At 38.2% G+C, this 17,239-nt stretch overlaps 1 protein-coding gene across 12 annotated transcripts in view; it reads left to right on the top strand.

The window, feature by feature from the left end:
• The window catches only part of CTNNA2 (catenin alpha 2), a 1,217,074-nt gene that overhangs the window by 251,193 nt on the left and 948,642 nt on the right, over nucleotides 1-17,239 (top strand). For all 12 annotated transcript variants that reach the window (XM_021088202.2, XM_021088201.2, XM_021088200.2 and 9 more), the window contains one exon: nucleotides 6,400-6,595. In XM_021088202.2, coding sequence (XP_020943861.1) covers nucleotides 6,400-6,595 — 196 coding nt within the window. The remainder of the gene's footprint in view (nucleotides 1-6,399; nucleotides 6,596-17,239) is intronic.

Raw genomic sequence — 17,239 nt, 5'->3', positions numbered from 1 at the left:
TGTCATCAGGCTTGTCTCCTTTTCTCTCCAAAAGGCACAGCATACATATACCTTAAATAACACAGAGATTTCTGCTAGGAAATAACTTTTATTGGACTATACCACACAGTGAGCGTATGTCTTACCCTATATTTTATAAGGAAAAGCGCAAGCCATATTTTCATTTACTGTATAATTGCTAAATGAATAGATTAGGTTATCAAGGGGTAATTCAAGACCGCATTTTGACTCATTACTTGGCTTTTTTTTTTTTAACTTGGCTTTTTTCAAAAGCTGGCTTAAGATTTCTCCTAGAGGCTTCATGTTATCAAAATATTTTCATTTGAGCATTTAACTCCCTCTGTCTTAAGTTAGAAGACTTTTCCTCTTGAAAGAATTTTTCATTTATCTTCAGTTTCTCCTGGAAAGTAATGTGTTTTGATAATTTGGTTTTTAGATATTCACCTCACAAAACTCTTGCTTTTTTTCTTTTTTAATTCTACAGTAGTCATCAAATCTCTGTTATGTTAGCTGAGTAATTACAGCATATGAAATGCTTCAGAGCAACGCAATAGTAGAATTCATGAAGACTTACTACTCATATCTGCAAAATGCATGAATCTAGCAAAATGGTGCCCAGGTTATCTTTTTTTGTTTTTAGCTTTTGGTTCTCTTTTATTGGTTTTCAGGAGAGCTCAGATAAAGACTCACTTCATAACATTCGCATCGGTTCACTCTTACTTTTCCAAGTTCCTTATGATTGCCTAACAAAGGAGATTGCCTTTCAACTACTTGATCAATTCATCAAAGAATTGCTTTTAAGGTTCATAATATGTCATGGCCCCTAAATTAAGAGGAAAAGTTTACCTTTAGAAGTCATTGCTTTGTCTCTTACTTTTTTGGCTTCAGTTAGACTGCTGTTTTTGAAAGTAAAGTCCATGAATCATATATTCCTTATTTCATGTGATGACTATGAATCCTAGCAGAGACCCATGGGCAGAAGCCCAGTAGGATCTAGGAATTTTCCTTCTAACAGGCATCTGGGTGATTCTAAGGTAGAATAAAGCCTGATAATTGTTGTCCTAGAAATTAGTGTGTCTCGGATTTTAACATGCATATGAATGACTTGGGGATCTTGCTAAAATGCAGATTCTCTTTTAGTAGGTCTAGAGTAGGACCTCAGAGGATACATTTCTAATAAGCCCCAGGTGACAATGACGTCTTCTAGAGCTCACTTTCATTTGTCTACCCTATCACTAAGGCTTATGCAAACTATACCATTGTTGGTTTCAGGCAGATGTGACAGAGTTGCCAAGACAAAGTGCCTTGGTGACCTCACTATTGCTTATTGTTTTGGAAGATGGCTTCCATGTCTATTGAGCTTGTACATCCTGGAAGCAGAAAACTGATCAAGTAGCAGAGACATAGTCAGATAATTTGTCCTACAATAAAATACATTGAAAGGAATGCGATGATATTGACTACAGCATTACAGCCATTATCTAAGACTTGAGGGTCGACTCTTAGGACATTAGATGATGAGTAGTCTACACCAGCCTGAGTCTGACAGTTTTATACTCAGATCACACCATATCCGAAAACAATGGTGCCCATTCTCTGGCCATTGCCAAGATTTTATATTGGCCAGGGTCCATTAGAACCATTATTATGTCAAAGTCTTAGGATCATTGACTGCTTATATTCTGATCTGTGAGCTGCAGATTTATTCTCTTCTTTCATGACAGGCAGAGGCATTGAGGAAGTATTTGAAGTGGGACTAGAGAAAGTCAAGTGTCCTTCTAAGCTAAGGTTGAGGAGCCTACAGAGAGGGATCATGTTGAAGATTTGGAGAGAAGTTGGCATAGCTGATGAATCTGAATCATATGATCAGAAGATTAGTTTAAAAGGGTTGTGATAGCATCAAGCCTTTTCTAGTGTAGGAGGGGAGAAGATAAAGATGGTTTTCAGAGAGAAGTAAGTTTGATGGTCCTTTGAAAAGCAGCAGAAGTTTAGAAAAGGAAAATATTATTCCTAAGAGAATTCTCCAGGAGACATTTCCAGAAGGAAGTAGAGTTGAGTCAATAGCACTGAATTTGACAGAATAGTATGATAGATAAGAATAATTTGATTTTTGCAACATATTAATTACCTTAGTGAGAGATCAGTTTAAGAGCACTCTGTTACAGGAGGTGTGGAGATGAAAGCAGAATTTCAGCAGGCTTATAAATGAATGGAAGGAGAACATGGACACTTTAACACATATGCTTCTCTTTAAAAAAAAAAAGGTTGACAATGACTCCTAAAATCTAAATTCCTTAGCTTGGCTTTCAATGTTTTGCTCCACCACATCTGTTTAACTTTGTTTCCTGTATCATTCATAGAGAGGCACCTTCTCAAGTGAAAATGATCTCCTTACCACCTAGAAAACACCATGTCCATTTTTACATGTCAGTGTTCATGCTATTATTCTTAGTCTCTGTTGCTGGAACTTTATGTTTTCTGTTTTTTTTTTTTTTTTTTTTTTTTTTTTTTTTTTTTTTTTTTTTTCCCTACTGCACAAAAGATGTGCTTGCAGTTTGTTAGAGAGCAAAGCAGAGTGTGTGGATCTTGAATGGCTCTTGCCTTAAGTGAAAGTTGGTGTAGGGGTTAGAGAGAGTGCCTGGTTGGGTGGGAGGAAGAATGGTACCATTCAACCAGGAATTTCTGTAGAATGACCATCTCTTAATAACCACCTCTTAACCATGCCAACAGACTGTACTAGACATTTGAAAGTCTACAAACCCAATCTACCCAAGACCTCATATCCACCTGGATATCAACCAGGCACAGATATCTATAGACTCCAGAGATCTTGGTGTGTTTCTCTATTATTTAGATCATCTTTTATGGTTCTTCATTATGATTGCAACTTTCTTTCACAATTTTCTTCACAAAGCATGAGTACTTTGTGTTATGGCTATCTATGATATTATCAATTTATAGGGTATTTTAAACTAGATTTTTCAAATGGTAAAACCCTTCTATTAGACCTGTGTTGCTTATTTAGTATTTAGCCACCTTGCTCTTTGCTCTTACAGTAGTCCTAATAGTTTGTCTTTTAATTCTTTTGTATTTTCATTTTTGTTTGTTTGTTGTCTTTTTAGGGCCACATCTGCAGCATATGGAAGTTACCAGGCTAGAGGTTGAATCGGAGCTGCAGCTGCAGACCTATGCCACAGCCACAGCAACGCTGGATCTGAGCTACATCTGTGATCTGTGTTGCAGATTGTGGCTATGCTGAGTCCTTAACCCACTGAGCGATGCCAGGGATTGAACCAGATCCGGATACTACTTTGGTTCTTAACCCACTGAGCCACAATGGGAACTTCCTCTTTTGTATTTTCTTGATACAGCCATATTCTCTATAAGTAATGACAGTTTAGTGTCTACCTTTTTAATATTTATATCTTTTTTTCTTGTCTAATTTATTGGCTTTGTCCTTCAACAAAGCACTAAATAGCAATGGGGAAAGTTAACAATTACTTCTTTATTCTAAACTGATTAAGAAATGAGTATTTAGGGAGCCTCATAGTTTTCCTTCTGTTCTTCTCCCTTATATCCCTTTATGTTTTTCCACACGTGAATAAATGAGAGCTCTTTCTAAAAGAGGACTGAATTGATTTGCTTTATTTGACAGTAATTACATTTTTCTTAGGAACTTTCTGGTAATGGTCCATGTTTATTTTCTTCCCACATAATGGACACTTCATACTGACTTATTATGAGATTTACCTAAACTGTGGTTAATGCACTAAATGCACCATGAGATAACAGAAAAATTGAAATTTGTTTGCCTTTACAAAAAATGAAACACAATGCAGTCATTTAGCTCTTCTGATAGATTGACTGTCAGCTTCCACGTGCCCAAATTGTCTGTATGCCTAAAGGAAATGGCTGTTTCCCTCATCCATTTTTTTTTTATATATAGTTTGGGAAGACTGAAAAATTAGATCACACAACTTTTCAGAATTACGTATGAAATGAGAACAAATCAGATATTAGCGAGAATAGGAATATTTTCCTCTAAAAAAGAGTCTAGCCTGAACAGAGAGCTAATAGACAGTGTAATAAACATAGACAACAATATTGTACTGTAATGGCAAAAAGTGATAGAGGTAGCAACTATCAAGTATCACTGCAATGCAATCATATTACAACATGTATCAGATTAATATCTCTTCTTAAATTATGCAATGCCATATTATATCTTAAATTCTACAAGTATATTTGATTTTTAAAAAATGATGCAAATGAACCTATCCACAAAGCAGAAAGAGATTCATGGACATAGAGAACAGACTTACGGTTGCCAAGGGGAGGGGGAAGGGAGGGGGATGTACTGGGAGTTTGGAATTGGTAGATGCAAACTCTTACATTTAGAATGGATAAGTGATGAGGTCCTACTGTACAGCAAAGGGAAATATATCCAGTCTCTTGGGAGAGAACATGATCAGAGACAGTATGAGAAAAAGAATGCATATATGTATGACTGGGTCACTTTACTGTACAGCAGCAACTGACACATCACTGTCAATAAATCAACTATGCTCAAATAAATAAAAGTGATGCAGAAAAAAATATCTAGGAAGTGATGGAGTCAGGATTTGAGTTAAAACCGAAACTGAGTTAAATAAAGTGGCCCATGATTATACATGAAAAAATACAAATAAAAGGTTTTTGAGATGTTTGCTTAGGGGGCGTAAGAGCCTATTTCTAGATTGTGGTTCTTAGGGGCAACTGAGGTTCCTGGAAGAGAACCATGTCATTATGTTAGGGTAAATCTTCATTAAGGTGAACTTGATTGTACTTCAGAAAAGTAGCTTTGGAAACAGGCTGTCTTTCTTCTGATGGTTGCCTCTGTGGGTGAAATGGAAAAGACTCTCATGGGTTACTGGCTGTATACACATTTTACAGCTAACATTTTCTCAGTCTTATTCTTAATGATTTTGTCTTTCTTCTTCTGTTTGTACTTAAATGTCCTTACAAAGTCCTTCTTTAATTCACTGTATCTAATTATTTAGCAATCAAAAAAACCCCAAGTATGATAGTTCCAAATGCTGTATGAACCACATCTTGAGTAATGGTTTCTACTGTATTGATCATCTTAGTTCACATTTATTCAATACTTTTTTATTCTTCTGTTGTTATCTTTTGGCCCATAAACTGACTGGACATTAATTGTGACTTTAACTAATCACTTTTCTTGCTCTCAGAGGAAAGCAAGTAGAAACAACAGCGTTTAGAATTTTTCTGTGGACTAGCTTTCTTGACAACCTCCAATAAAAGCTTTAGTTTGCTAACCAGGGCACATGTCAGTGAAAAAAAAGCCACAGCACCTACGTTCTTGTGAAGCTGATTTAAAAAAAAAAAAAAAAAAAGGGCAAAGGTAGAGATGACTGGCTGCACAAAATACGGAACAATTGCATTCATTTCTCTCCACAGGTTCTCACTGGCTGAAAATAAAGGTTCAGAAGTCTATAGGAGATAAGTTGTTTAAAAGATATTAAATGCTTTGTTAGGAGTTCCCATTATGGCTCAGCGGAAATGAACTTGACCTAAATCCATGGGGATGTGGATTCGATCTCTGGCCCCTGCTCAGCGGGTTAAGTATGCCATGAGCTGCGGTGTAGGTCACACATGTGGTTTGGATCCCATTTTGCTGTGGCTGTGGGGCAAGCTGGCAGCTACAGCTCTGATTCAACCCCTAGCAATGGAACTTCCATATGCCATGGGTGCTGCCCTAAAAAGTAAAAAGCTTTGTTGGTGATTAAATAGCTCTAGATACAGTGCTCAGAGAAGTTTGGCAGTTGAGTTATATATCCAAATTATGACACTTAGAAAAAGCATGATAATGTAGATCTCATTACAGTTCTGGGAATTTTAGCAGGTTAACCAAATGTTGAGACTGAATCATTTCATCTCCTTGGATCAGATTTACCATCTTGGTTTTATGAGATGAAATCAGAAGTACAAAACTCTTAAAAAAGTCTGTGTTAAGGACTTGAGTATTGGTTCTCCTGACTCAAAGCTCAAAGGCAATTCCAAATTCTCCTTTCTTTTCTGTCTTCCCTGAAAGTGGTTACTCCAACTAGCACTATACTGGTCAACGTGTGAAAGCACCACCTCCGGTGCCCTGGAAACTTAGAGCTACTGGTGAGTCTGCAGTTCCTCCTTATTCACCAGCTTGTGTTTTCTACCTGAAATTAATAGCTGTTCAATTATGTGCTAATTCATATAATTCACGTTTTCCTTAAGATGAGGCTACGTGATGTGTATTCATGATTAATAAGCACAGGATATTTAAAAATTAAGAGGTGATAATATGCTATTTCCAGACAGTTGTGCAGAGTCACTTTACAATTTGTTTCTTTAATGTTTAAGGTGACGACCCTTGTCAACACAAGCAACAAAGGCCCATCTGGTAAAAAGAAAGGGAGGTCAAAGAAAGCCCATGTACTGGCTGCATCTGTAGAGCAAGCCACTCAAAACTTCCTGGAAAAGGGTGAACAGATCGCTAAGGAGAGTCAAGATCTCAAAGAAGAATTGGTGGCTGCTGTCGAGGATGTACGCAAACAAGGTAGGCAAAATAATATTCTAGAGGGATATATATTGATGTGTAAACAGTGGATTTTTTTTCCAAGAAAAAGAAGACTACTCAAAAGAATAGAAATACACTTGTCATTTTTAATTCTGCTAGAATTAGGTGCATAGAGAGAGATTTTTTTGGTTTTGGCACTAAAGCACTGCTACAAGCACTCCATGTCTGCTCTTGCTTCAAAATCTTCAGTAGATGAAACCAGATTCTTGTGTCAAACTCCGGCTTTAGGGAGGATAGGATGAGAAGACTTTATATTTATAGAGTCACTGAAAATCCAAGATTTTAAGGATGAAGAGAAGAGAGGAACATAAAGTAGTGTGATAAAATTATTGTTGCTTTGTATGATTCCCAAATTTGCATTTACAGTTTAAGCTTTCCTCAAAAATCTATCTGGTAAGCTAGTGATCAATTATATAGCTAGCAAATTGGCTATAGTACTATTCATTCAGCATATTTTAAAAAAATCAATTGTGCTAAAATATACATAACATAAAAAACATCATCTTAACCATTTAAGTGTATAGTTCAGTCATGAAAAGTATATTCACATGGTTGAGTAACCAATCCCCAGAACTTTTTCATCTTGTAAAACTGAAATTTGGTACCTATTAAATAACCCCCAATTTCTCCCTCCCTCTCTCCCCTGGCAACCACTATGTGACTTTATTTTTCCATGAGTTTTACTACTCTAGATGTATGTGGAATCATACAATGTTTGTCATTTTGTGACTAGATTATTTCACTTAGCCTAGTGTCCTCCAGGTTTATCCATGTGGTAGCATGTTTGAAAACACCCTTCCTTTTTAGGGCTAAATAATATTCTATTGTATATTTATACCATATTTCCTTTATCCATTCACCCATTGACAGACATTTGTGTTCTTTTCACCTTTGGGCTATTGTGAGTAATTCTGCTGTGAATATGGGTATGCAAATATCTCTCCTCATGACGTTGATCTCAGTTCTTTTGGATTTTCAATCAGAGGTGATATTGCTGGATCATGCAGTAGTTCTATTTTTAATTATTTGAGGAACCTCCATACAGTTTCTATAACAGCTTCTACTAACAGTGCCCAAGGTTTCCAGTTTCTCCACATCCTTGGCAACACTTGTTATTTTTTTTGAGGTTTTTTTTTTTTTTTAATAGTAGTCATCATAATGGGTGTGAGGATAGCTCATTGTGGTTTTGATTCGGGTTTCTCCAATTAGTTATGCTGAAAATCATTTCATATTGTGGTTGCCCATGTTTATATCTCCTTTGGAGAAATGTTTATTCAAGCCCTTTGCCCATTCTTTAATCAGGTTATTTATTTTATTGTTGTTGAGTTGTAAGAATTCTGGGTATTGACCCTTGATCAGGTATCGTTTTGCAAATATTTTCTCCCATTCTATAAGCTACCATTTCACTCTGTTGATGATGTTCTTTGATACACAGAAATTTTTAATTTTAATGTAGTCTCATTCAGCAGCTTTAGTTGAAAACTCTAAGACACTGTGGAATTAAAACAGACCCCTACCCACCAGCCTGGCCTCTGTCCTCAATTTTCTATCTCAGTGAATGCCACACATATGTATCCATTATAGATACTGCTACTTCCCTCTCCTCCCAAATACAGCCTGTTACAAAAGCCCATAGATTGTACCTCCTAAATATCTTTAAATTGACCAATTTCTATTTGAGTTATTCACAAGCACCTTGCTTTGCCTGCCCCAAGACCTTTATAACACTGTCTCCTCTTAGATGGTTACAGATGGCTCAGTCTGCACATCCGGTTCAAAGAACACCTTCCCAGGGAAACCTTCCTTGATATTCCTGACATAGTTTTTCATGGTTTTTTTTTTTTTCCTTGTCACTCTCCACAGGATAATTTCATATTGGGGAGGTAACTTGATTGATAACGTTCTTCTCTGCCACACAAGAAATGAATGGAGGTAGAGACCATGCTGTGTCTCTTGTGATTATTGACTAGAAATGCTTAGTACTCATAAGACTTTAATAAATATTTGTTGAATGAGTGAAGGAATAGACAAATCAATGTTCCGTCTTCTTTCTTCTTGCAAACCTACCACTTTTTAAATTCGCAGATGGATATTTGGTCTCTGGAAATACCAAGCATCCTTCCACACCAATAACTACACTTCTTCTTATTGCCATCTTCTTCCCATCCTCTTCTTCCCCCTAAAAGTTAATTTTATTTACATTACACTCATGTAAATTGTTACTTTAATTTGAAATATTAAATTTTGCAAATTGCATCTGATGTTGATGGAGTATATTTGTGTGTTTTAGCCACATGAAAGCTTCCATGTTTCCAAGTGCTATTGAAAACTGGTATTCCTTCTGAATTGCAGATGGATGCTTATTTGTATTTATACATCTTTAGCTTGGATAGTTTTTTTTTTCCTTCTTCTTTTTTTAGGTTGGCTAATATATGACGCATTTCACACTTTTAAAGTAGATGATTTGGGAGTTCCTGCCATGGCTCAGAGGAAACGAATCTGACTAGTGTCCATGAGGATGCAGGTTCGATCCCTGGTCTTACTCAGTGGGTTAAGGATCTGGCATTTCTGTGAGCTGTGGTGTAAATTGCAGATGTGGCTTGGATCTGGTGTTGATGTGGCTGTGGCATAAACTGGCAGCTACAGCTCTGATTCGACCCCAAGCCTGGAACCTCCACATGCTGCAGGTGCGGCCCTAAAAAGATAAATAAATAAATAATATGATAAGTTTTGACAGATGTATAAACTTTGAAACCATCACCACCATCAAGATAGTGAACCTCTCCTTGAACAGAAGGTTTTGATTAACTGGTCCATAGGTCATTTTCTCAGATATTTGTCTTTTATGATGTTGAATTTTCCCATTTATTTTCTTCAGCAACCTCTTAGCTTTCCCTTATTTTTTTCCTTAGAAGTTAGTTTTCACACCTTCTGTAGAAATTAATGCTTTAGATTTCTCAAACCTTGTCTGAAATGGTGTTTTGTGGATCTAATGTAATAACCGACATAGTTCTTGGCCAGAGAGCCCTAGGGATGTTAGAGTGAAAAATTATAACAGTGCTAATTTAGGACAGCTTAGCATGGTTGTTCTTCTAGAGGATATTTTTAATTTCAACTAAATTATCCATTTCTTATTACAGAAACACTGTGCATAAGAAACAATGCTTGTGTGTTGCCTGCATTAAGCCCAACTGCCACATGTCCCGTTTTCTGAATTCAAGGGGCAAATTCAAGGAAACATTTAAACAAATTTCACTGGCAAAAGCCGTTGAAATTCTCTTTTCTGATTCTCTCACTTCAGATCTCTCTCACTCTCGAATACATGCCTGTCATGTGTGGGGGACGCCCCTCTTCTCTGACAGTAAAATCCTCAGGCCTTCCTTCCAGTTATGCATCTACAGGGACTTTTCTTCTTCTTCCCTCAGTTGGTTCTTTACGGTGTAGTCTTAGCCTGTCTGGCTCTGCCCACGTATTGTGTTTTGCCCATTACCCACGTTGTGTTCACAGGTGAGAGCCACTGTTGATTTTCAGAGGGAGAGATCGGGGGAAAGGAAACAAGTGGGGAGCAGGGAAGGAGTATTTCATCACTGAAACTCTGAAACACAGGATCTTTCCTTCCATCATAGAAATCTTCTTTCTAGAGTTTGTTGGTGGCTCAGCAGGTTAAGGATCTGGGCTTGTTATCTCCATGGGTTGGGTCACTGTGGGTTGGGTCACTGCTGTGATGTGCATTAGATGCCTGGCCAAAAAGAGAGAGAGAAAGGAAGGCAGGGAGGCAGGAAGGCAGGAAGGAAGGAAGGAAGAAAAAGAAAGAAAAGAAAGAAATCTACTTTCTAACACATAAAATGATATTCAGGAGTTATGGAAACACTGACATTTCAAACTATCTCCTCCTTTAAAGTGGCTCTGATATCCATATATGTGTTTTGTTTTGGTGTTTTTTTGTTTGTTTTTTTTCTTTTTTGGCTTTTTAGGGTCACACCTGCAGCAAGTTCCCTGGCTAGGGGTTTAATTGGAACTACAGCTGCCAGCCTATACCACAGCCACAGCAACGTGGAATCTGAGCTGCATCTTCGACCTACACTGCAGTTCATGGCAATGCCAGATCCTTAACCCACTGAGCAAGGCCAGGGATCCAACCTGTGTCCTCATGGATACTAGTCAGATTCATTTCCACCAAGCCACAACAGGAACTCCCCATTTTCAGATTTTTAATATAGAACCATTTATTTTTCTTTTGAAGTTTCACAACATTCACGATTATAATTACTACAATCTGTCAAGATTAGATATGGAATTATCTTTCTAAGTATGTCATTATTGTATCTCATATGATAAACTTAGTGTTAGTTGAATTTCTTTATCATTTAAAAATATGTGTATTTTGGATTTCCCGTCGTGGCTCAGTGATTAACAAATCCGACTAGGAACCATGAGGTTTTGGGTTCGGTCCCTGGCCTTGCTCAGTGGGTTAAGGATCTGGTGTTGCCATGAGCTGTGGTGTAGGTCATAGACGCAGCTCAAATCTGGCGTTGCTGTGGCTGTGGTGTAGGCCAGTGGCTACAGCTCTGATTAGACCCCTAGCCTGGGAACCTCCATATGCCTCAGGTGCAGCCCTAGAAAAGACCAAAAAAAAAAAAAAAAGTATATGTAGGTGTATGCATATATGTATGTATGTATTTTAATCCTAGGCCACATGCCAGATTTTGAAAATTGCTCAGTATAAATGGTGACAATATTTTTACCCTATAGTATTTCAGTAAAATATTTTCCTGTGCTTTTAATGTATAAACTGCAAAAGAATTATTTGAGTAGGCTTATGACAGCATTTATATTAAAAACAAGTAGTAAAAGTAAATTACCAAAATATATATTAAGAAGAGAAACTGTACTCAAACTTACAACACTGACATTTTAGACTTTGCTAAAAGATGAGTTACTTAGTCAGGAGTGTGTGTGTCTGTTTTAACATAGGTATAATATTACATATATGTATATTGTCTTCCTAAACTTTATCAGGATAGGAACAATGATGTGTATGTTTTCCTTCTGCTCTTAAAGGACCTGGCATGATGCTCTAGCACATGGCTGGTGATATTCAAAGAGGTTACATGTGAAGATAGCAAAGTATTGGATGTTTGATTAATATACCTGACTTCTAATGTTACTTGGGCCAATAACTGTATGATTTAAGGTAAATTTCTTAACTACTTTTCAGCCACATTGTCTCCATTCTTCAAAAACAGGCAATAGGAGTTCCAGTCATGGCACAGTAGAAACGAATGACTAGGAAACATGAGGTTGCATGTTCGATCCCTGGCCTCGCTGAGTGGGTTAAGGATCCAGTGTTGCTGTGGGCTATGGTGTAGGTCACAGACATGGCTCAGATCTGATGTTGCTGTGGCTGTGGCTGTGGCTGTGGTATAGGCTGGCATATATAGCTCCAGTTTGACCCCTAGCCTGGGAACCTCCATATGCTGTGTTGTGGCCCTAAAAAGACAAAAAGACCAAAAAAAAAAAAAAAAAAAAAAGACAAGAATTACTCAGTTTGCCTTATTGGGTTGTTTTACATAAGGAAGTCACAAAGGATTTTTTTAAAAATTAAATATTATGTGGGTATCAGAGTAGATTTATTCATTGTAATTTAGGAAGTCAATCTGTACCCCTTATGACAATAGCTCTCCTTCCTATTGATGAGCAACCGAGGGCCCAGGGCCGTGTAGAGCTGACTCAAAATCTAACCATCTCCCCATAGAGGATTGAATCACTCTGTAGTTTAGAATCAGTAGGAGGTGTAGCTGGTCCCAGCAGGTTGAATAGATGTGCAGACCATAATTCATACCATAATCCCTACTAAGGACCGAAAGGGAAGTTATTTCAATCACATCTCCACGTGGAAGCTCTGGCCAAAGAAACGTTGGGACAGAGAATTCCAAAACATTTTTTTTTTTTCTTTTTAGGGATCGCAACTGTACCATGTGGAAATTCCCAGGACAGGGGTCAAATTGGAGCTACAGCTGCCAGCCTACACTGGAGCCACAGCAATGCCAGATCTGAGCCACATCTGCCACCTACACCACAGCTCATGGCAATGCTGGATCCTTAACCCACTGAGCGAGGCCACAGACTGAAACTGCATCCTCTTGGACACCAGTCAGGTTCTTAACTCACTGAGCCACAATGGAAACTCCCACCAAAACATTTTTAATGTTTACCGCCAAGCTCGCCCAGACTTGAAAACAATATCTGTATAAACTATGGGCTAGTCTGAGTTCTCAAACGTTAGTGAATATTTGAATCACCTAGGAAGCTTTTGAAATTCTTGGTATATAGGCCTCAAGCCTTATCATTTTTATGTCGGGAACTCAGAGGTGGGACTCAGACATTGAGATTTTTAAAGTTTCCCAGGTGATGCCATTGTAATGCAGCCAATTTGGAAACAAATGGACTAATCTGCTTCTTGCTCATAAGCCCCATGTGGATGACTCATCAATCTCCATCAGTCATCAAGTGCTTCACTTTTGGGAGCTGATGGCCGTCAGTCATTTTATCAGATTTATAGCTTACAGAAAGTTAGATAGGGGAGATTTAGGTGAAACTGTCTGATACTCTAATTAAATTGTTATGGATATATATATAGTTCTGTGCTAAATGTTACTGTGTCTAACATTCTGACATTCAGTGAATATCTATTGAGTATATACCAGGGAGCCAAATCTACACCGCAGTTAAATATTTAAGTGGCTGTTGGAAAAGAAAGGTATGCAGTTGGAATTAGCGAGAAGGGAGTGACGTTTAAGGTGAGCACTGATTAAAATTTTGTGAAGGCCAGTGGGGCAAACATTTCAGATTTAAGCAATCTGATTTTAAAAGGCGAAGAGATAAGAAAGTCATTGATAATCAGGGGATGCATATAGGAGCCCTGATTTGATGAGAAGTTTCATCTTCAGGCATAGTTAGAAACAAGATGATGGGGAGTTCCCACTGTGGTGCAGCAGGTTAAGGATCTGGCATTGTCTCTGCAGTGGTGTGGATTTGATCCCTCACTGGGTGCAGTGGGATAAGGAACTAGCATTGCCACAGCTGTGGGGTAGGTTGCACTGGGGCTTGGATTCGATCCCTGGCTTGGGAATTTCCATGTGCATGGCCGGGGAGGGGGGGAGATGGGAAGCGAACAGATAGGGAAAGTTTAGGAATTCTGTGACTTGTAGATAACATGATGAAAGGGAGATAGGAAGGAAGGTAGGTAGATGGTTCATTTCTACCCAGTTGAAGCAATGTTTTAGAAACATTCAGTTGGCAACTTTCTGAAAATTTGACTAAACCAGAGAAAGGCTAGATTTAGATGCTTAGATATTATTGTAATACCACAGAGAAAACAAACCAAATAGAAAGAAAATACTTTGAATCTGGAATTGGAGTGATGGCCGTGGGAATAGAAATAAGAAACGAGATGTTACAGACACTGCAAAAGAGAATTAGAGGATTTGCCACTTGTTGAAGGGAGGAGATGAAAGTCAACATTTATTCTGTTTTTGGACCTAGACAACTTAATTGGGACATCTTATGAGGTGACAGGGATGAGAAGAGAGGGCCAATTTTCTTTTCTTTCTTTCTTTCTTTTTATTTTTATTTTTTTGCTTTTTTAGGCGTACACCTGCAGCATATAGAAGTTCCCAGACTAGGGGCTGAATCAGAGCTACAGCTGCTAGCCTACACCATAGCCATACCAACAGAGGATCCAAGCTGCATCTGTGTTCTACACCACAGGATCGAACCCACATCCTCATGGATAGTAGTCAGATTTGTTTCCACTGTGCCACAACAGAAACTCCTGATTTTAAACACTGAGGGATAAGGAGAACTGCCCAGAAGATAGTTAATGCTATGAAATGGTACTTGTGGGAAATAGAAATTTGAAAGACTTTAGAGTTGAGAGTTGATAAATGAAGCTTCAGAATCAGAGATTTTTTTTTTTTTTTTGACTCCTTGCCAATAGATAGAGAAGAGGTTTAAGTTTTGGGAGAGAAGCCAAATTGGGATTAGAAAATGGAATAGAGGAGTTCCCATCATTGCACAGCGGAAACAAATCCAACTAGGAACCCTGAGGTTGCGGGTTTTATGCCTGGCTTCGCTCAGTAGGATAAGACTCCAGCATTGCCATGAGCTGTGGTGTAGGTCGCACACTTGGCTCAGATCTGGTGTTGCTGTGGCTCCAGTGCAGCCTGGCAGCTTGGCAGCTGTAGCTCTGATTAGACCCCTAGCCTGGGAACCTCCATATGCCACGGGTGTGGCCCTGAAAAGACAAAAGACCAAAAAAAAAAAAAAAAAAAGAAAGAAAGAAAGAAGAAAGAAAATGGAATAGAAATGAATCAGAGAGGAAAGGCACATCTTGAATTGGGACCAGAGAACAAAACTAGCACAGAATCCTGAAATCCAAGAGAATAAAATATTTTGCAGAAAAGGCAGTCATCAATTCAGACCTGAATATTGCAGTCACATTAAAATCTTCAGAGATTATGGAGGATGAATAATGAGAAAACACCTCGAATTTTGCTAGAAATATGTCATTATTTATACTTAATGTACATATTCCGAAAGCTGAAAGGATAATAGCTAAATAAAAAGATCCTGAAAGGACAGAGTAGATGGTGAAGTGAAGGATGTAGGAAGGAAAGCCACTCATCTCCTTCTTTGCTCATCATTACTCTATATACTATACATATTCTTTTTGCCTCTGAAGATACCCTGGGACTCAAATGAGGGACCATGTGTCATTATTTTGTGTACCCCTGGACAGTGGCACATGCCTGGCACACTTGAGCACTTGAGGCATCATTCAGAAGATTGTCCCAACATGGAAGGAGAGAAGTAGAAGGGTGATTGGAGAAAATGTTAAGGACAAGCAAAGAATAGGATTATTCGCTCACTTGCTTGCTTGATTTTTTTGTTCAGCCCAAATCAGAAGACCAGAGCATATATCAAGAGGGGGAGCCAATGATGAGACCAGTTATGGATACAAAGGGACAGGATACAAGTTGGTTGCATGAGCTGATACTGATGGAACTTTTTTTTTTTTTTTTTAATCCAGAAAGCTAGTCAGGAAGAGAGATATACCTAACAGTGGGCTTTATGGAAAACAGCAGAATGAAAGCAGATTGGATGAAATGATCTCAATTATTTTTTTTTAAAAGGAGGGAGTTTTAGTGGACCATGCATATATGCTATTTGACCGCTGTTGTAGATGCTTTTATATATTTTTTTTTTATCTGATCCTGGCATCTGTGTGAATATCTCATATGTTTCAAGGGATTTTGTTTATTGAATACAACTGTTACTCCTTCCTTGGATGCAGTTAAAAAGGCCACTTTATAATGGGCTTAATTGTCTGAGAATTTTTTATGTAATTTGTTTATTTAGTGTGTAACATCTGTTAGCAATGGGATGCTCACATAGTATCTTTCTGAATCTTCTTAGATTTGAAGTAGACCCAAAAGCTGTGCTTTAAAAGACAGGCGCTGTCCTTCATATTTGCTCAATAAGCAGATTCATTTGATGGTGTAACACAGCCATTGGCTCTCTGCCTTTCCATTGCTATATTTTCATACTCCATTAAGCACCCGGGCCAGGGTGTAGACAGAAACAAACATGCCCTTAACCCAACTTTAAGAGGGATCTCATGGAGCAAAATGATAAGAGATACAGACAAAGAGAGGTGGCTTCTTCATGGAACCATTTCCTAAATCAAAGAGATGGTCCAACCTTTCACTGCTCATTTGAGCTTTTCCTTGTTTTGACACAACTTCAAAGGGGGAATGATCTAGTGATATCTACTATCTCCATTATTACTATTTTTTTTACCCAAGCAATATTTATTCAATATCAGATGACCAATGGACAAAGACAGAATAAGACTGAGAAAAAGTAGTGGAGGGAGAGAGGAAGGTGTCCTCTCATCTCTGAGAGATCAACCTTTGCCTCCTGATGATCTGGTGGCTTTCTTCCTCCCCAACCACTGTGCAGTTGGGATATGGTGTGGGTGGAATGAGCTGGCCATGAGAAACTCCAGTTTATATCAACTGTGTGAACTCCCCAACTGAGATCTGATCAGAGGGCATTTCCCTGTACAAGAAGTTCTTGATGTCACAGAGCCCTGCGTTTCTTCCTCCAGTCACCCTATTAATATGTAAAGCAGTGCATCTAGGGAAGAAAGAAGGGTCCTTTCTCCTGCCCCACTTTCCACAGAGGGCAGCCTCTCAAAGGAAAAGCAACACTGTGGTTAGTGCAAGGATTTTTTTTTTTCTTTAAAAGCCAAAGAATTTCTCTTTATTCCAGAATCTATTGGTCAGTTATACCTCTTCTTCCTCCTCAAATATTTATTACATGGTGTTTATAGTTTTCTATGTTTTTATCGAAGTATGGTTGGTGTACAGGGTTGTGATAATTTCTGCTGTACAAAATGATTCACTTATACATGTACACACATCCATTCTCATTCAGATTATTTTCCCATATGTATTATCACAGAATATTGGGTTGAGTTCTCTGTGCTGTACAGCAGGACTCCGTTGGCCTTTTGTCTCAGATATCCCTTGCTTCAGGACTCTGCTCTGCATTCTGAAT

The sequence above is a fragment of the Sus scrofa genome, chromosome 3 (assembly GCF_054392235.1).
Source record: "Sus scrofa isolate SSC_HxYL_T2T_F1_AM1 chromosome 3, Sscrofa_HxYL_maternal_Yorkshire_Landrace_v2.0, whole genome shotgun sequence".
Lineage (NCBI taxonomy): Eukaryota > Metazoa > Chordata > Mammalia > Artiodactyla > Suidae > Sus > Sus scrofa.
Note: the sequence above shows the minus strand (reverse complement) of the source record. Positions and strands in the feature narration are given on the sequence as shown.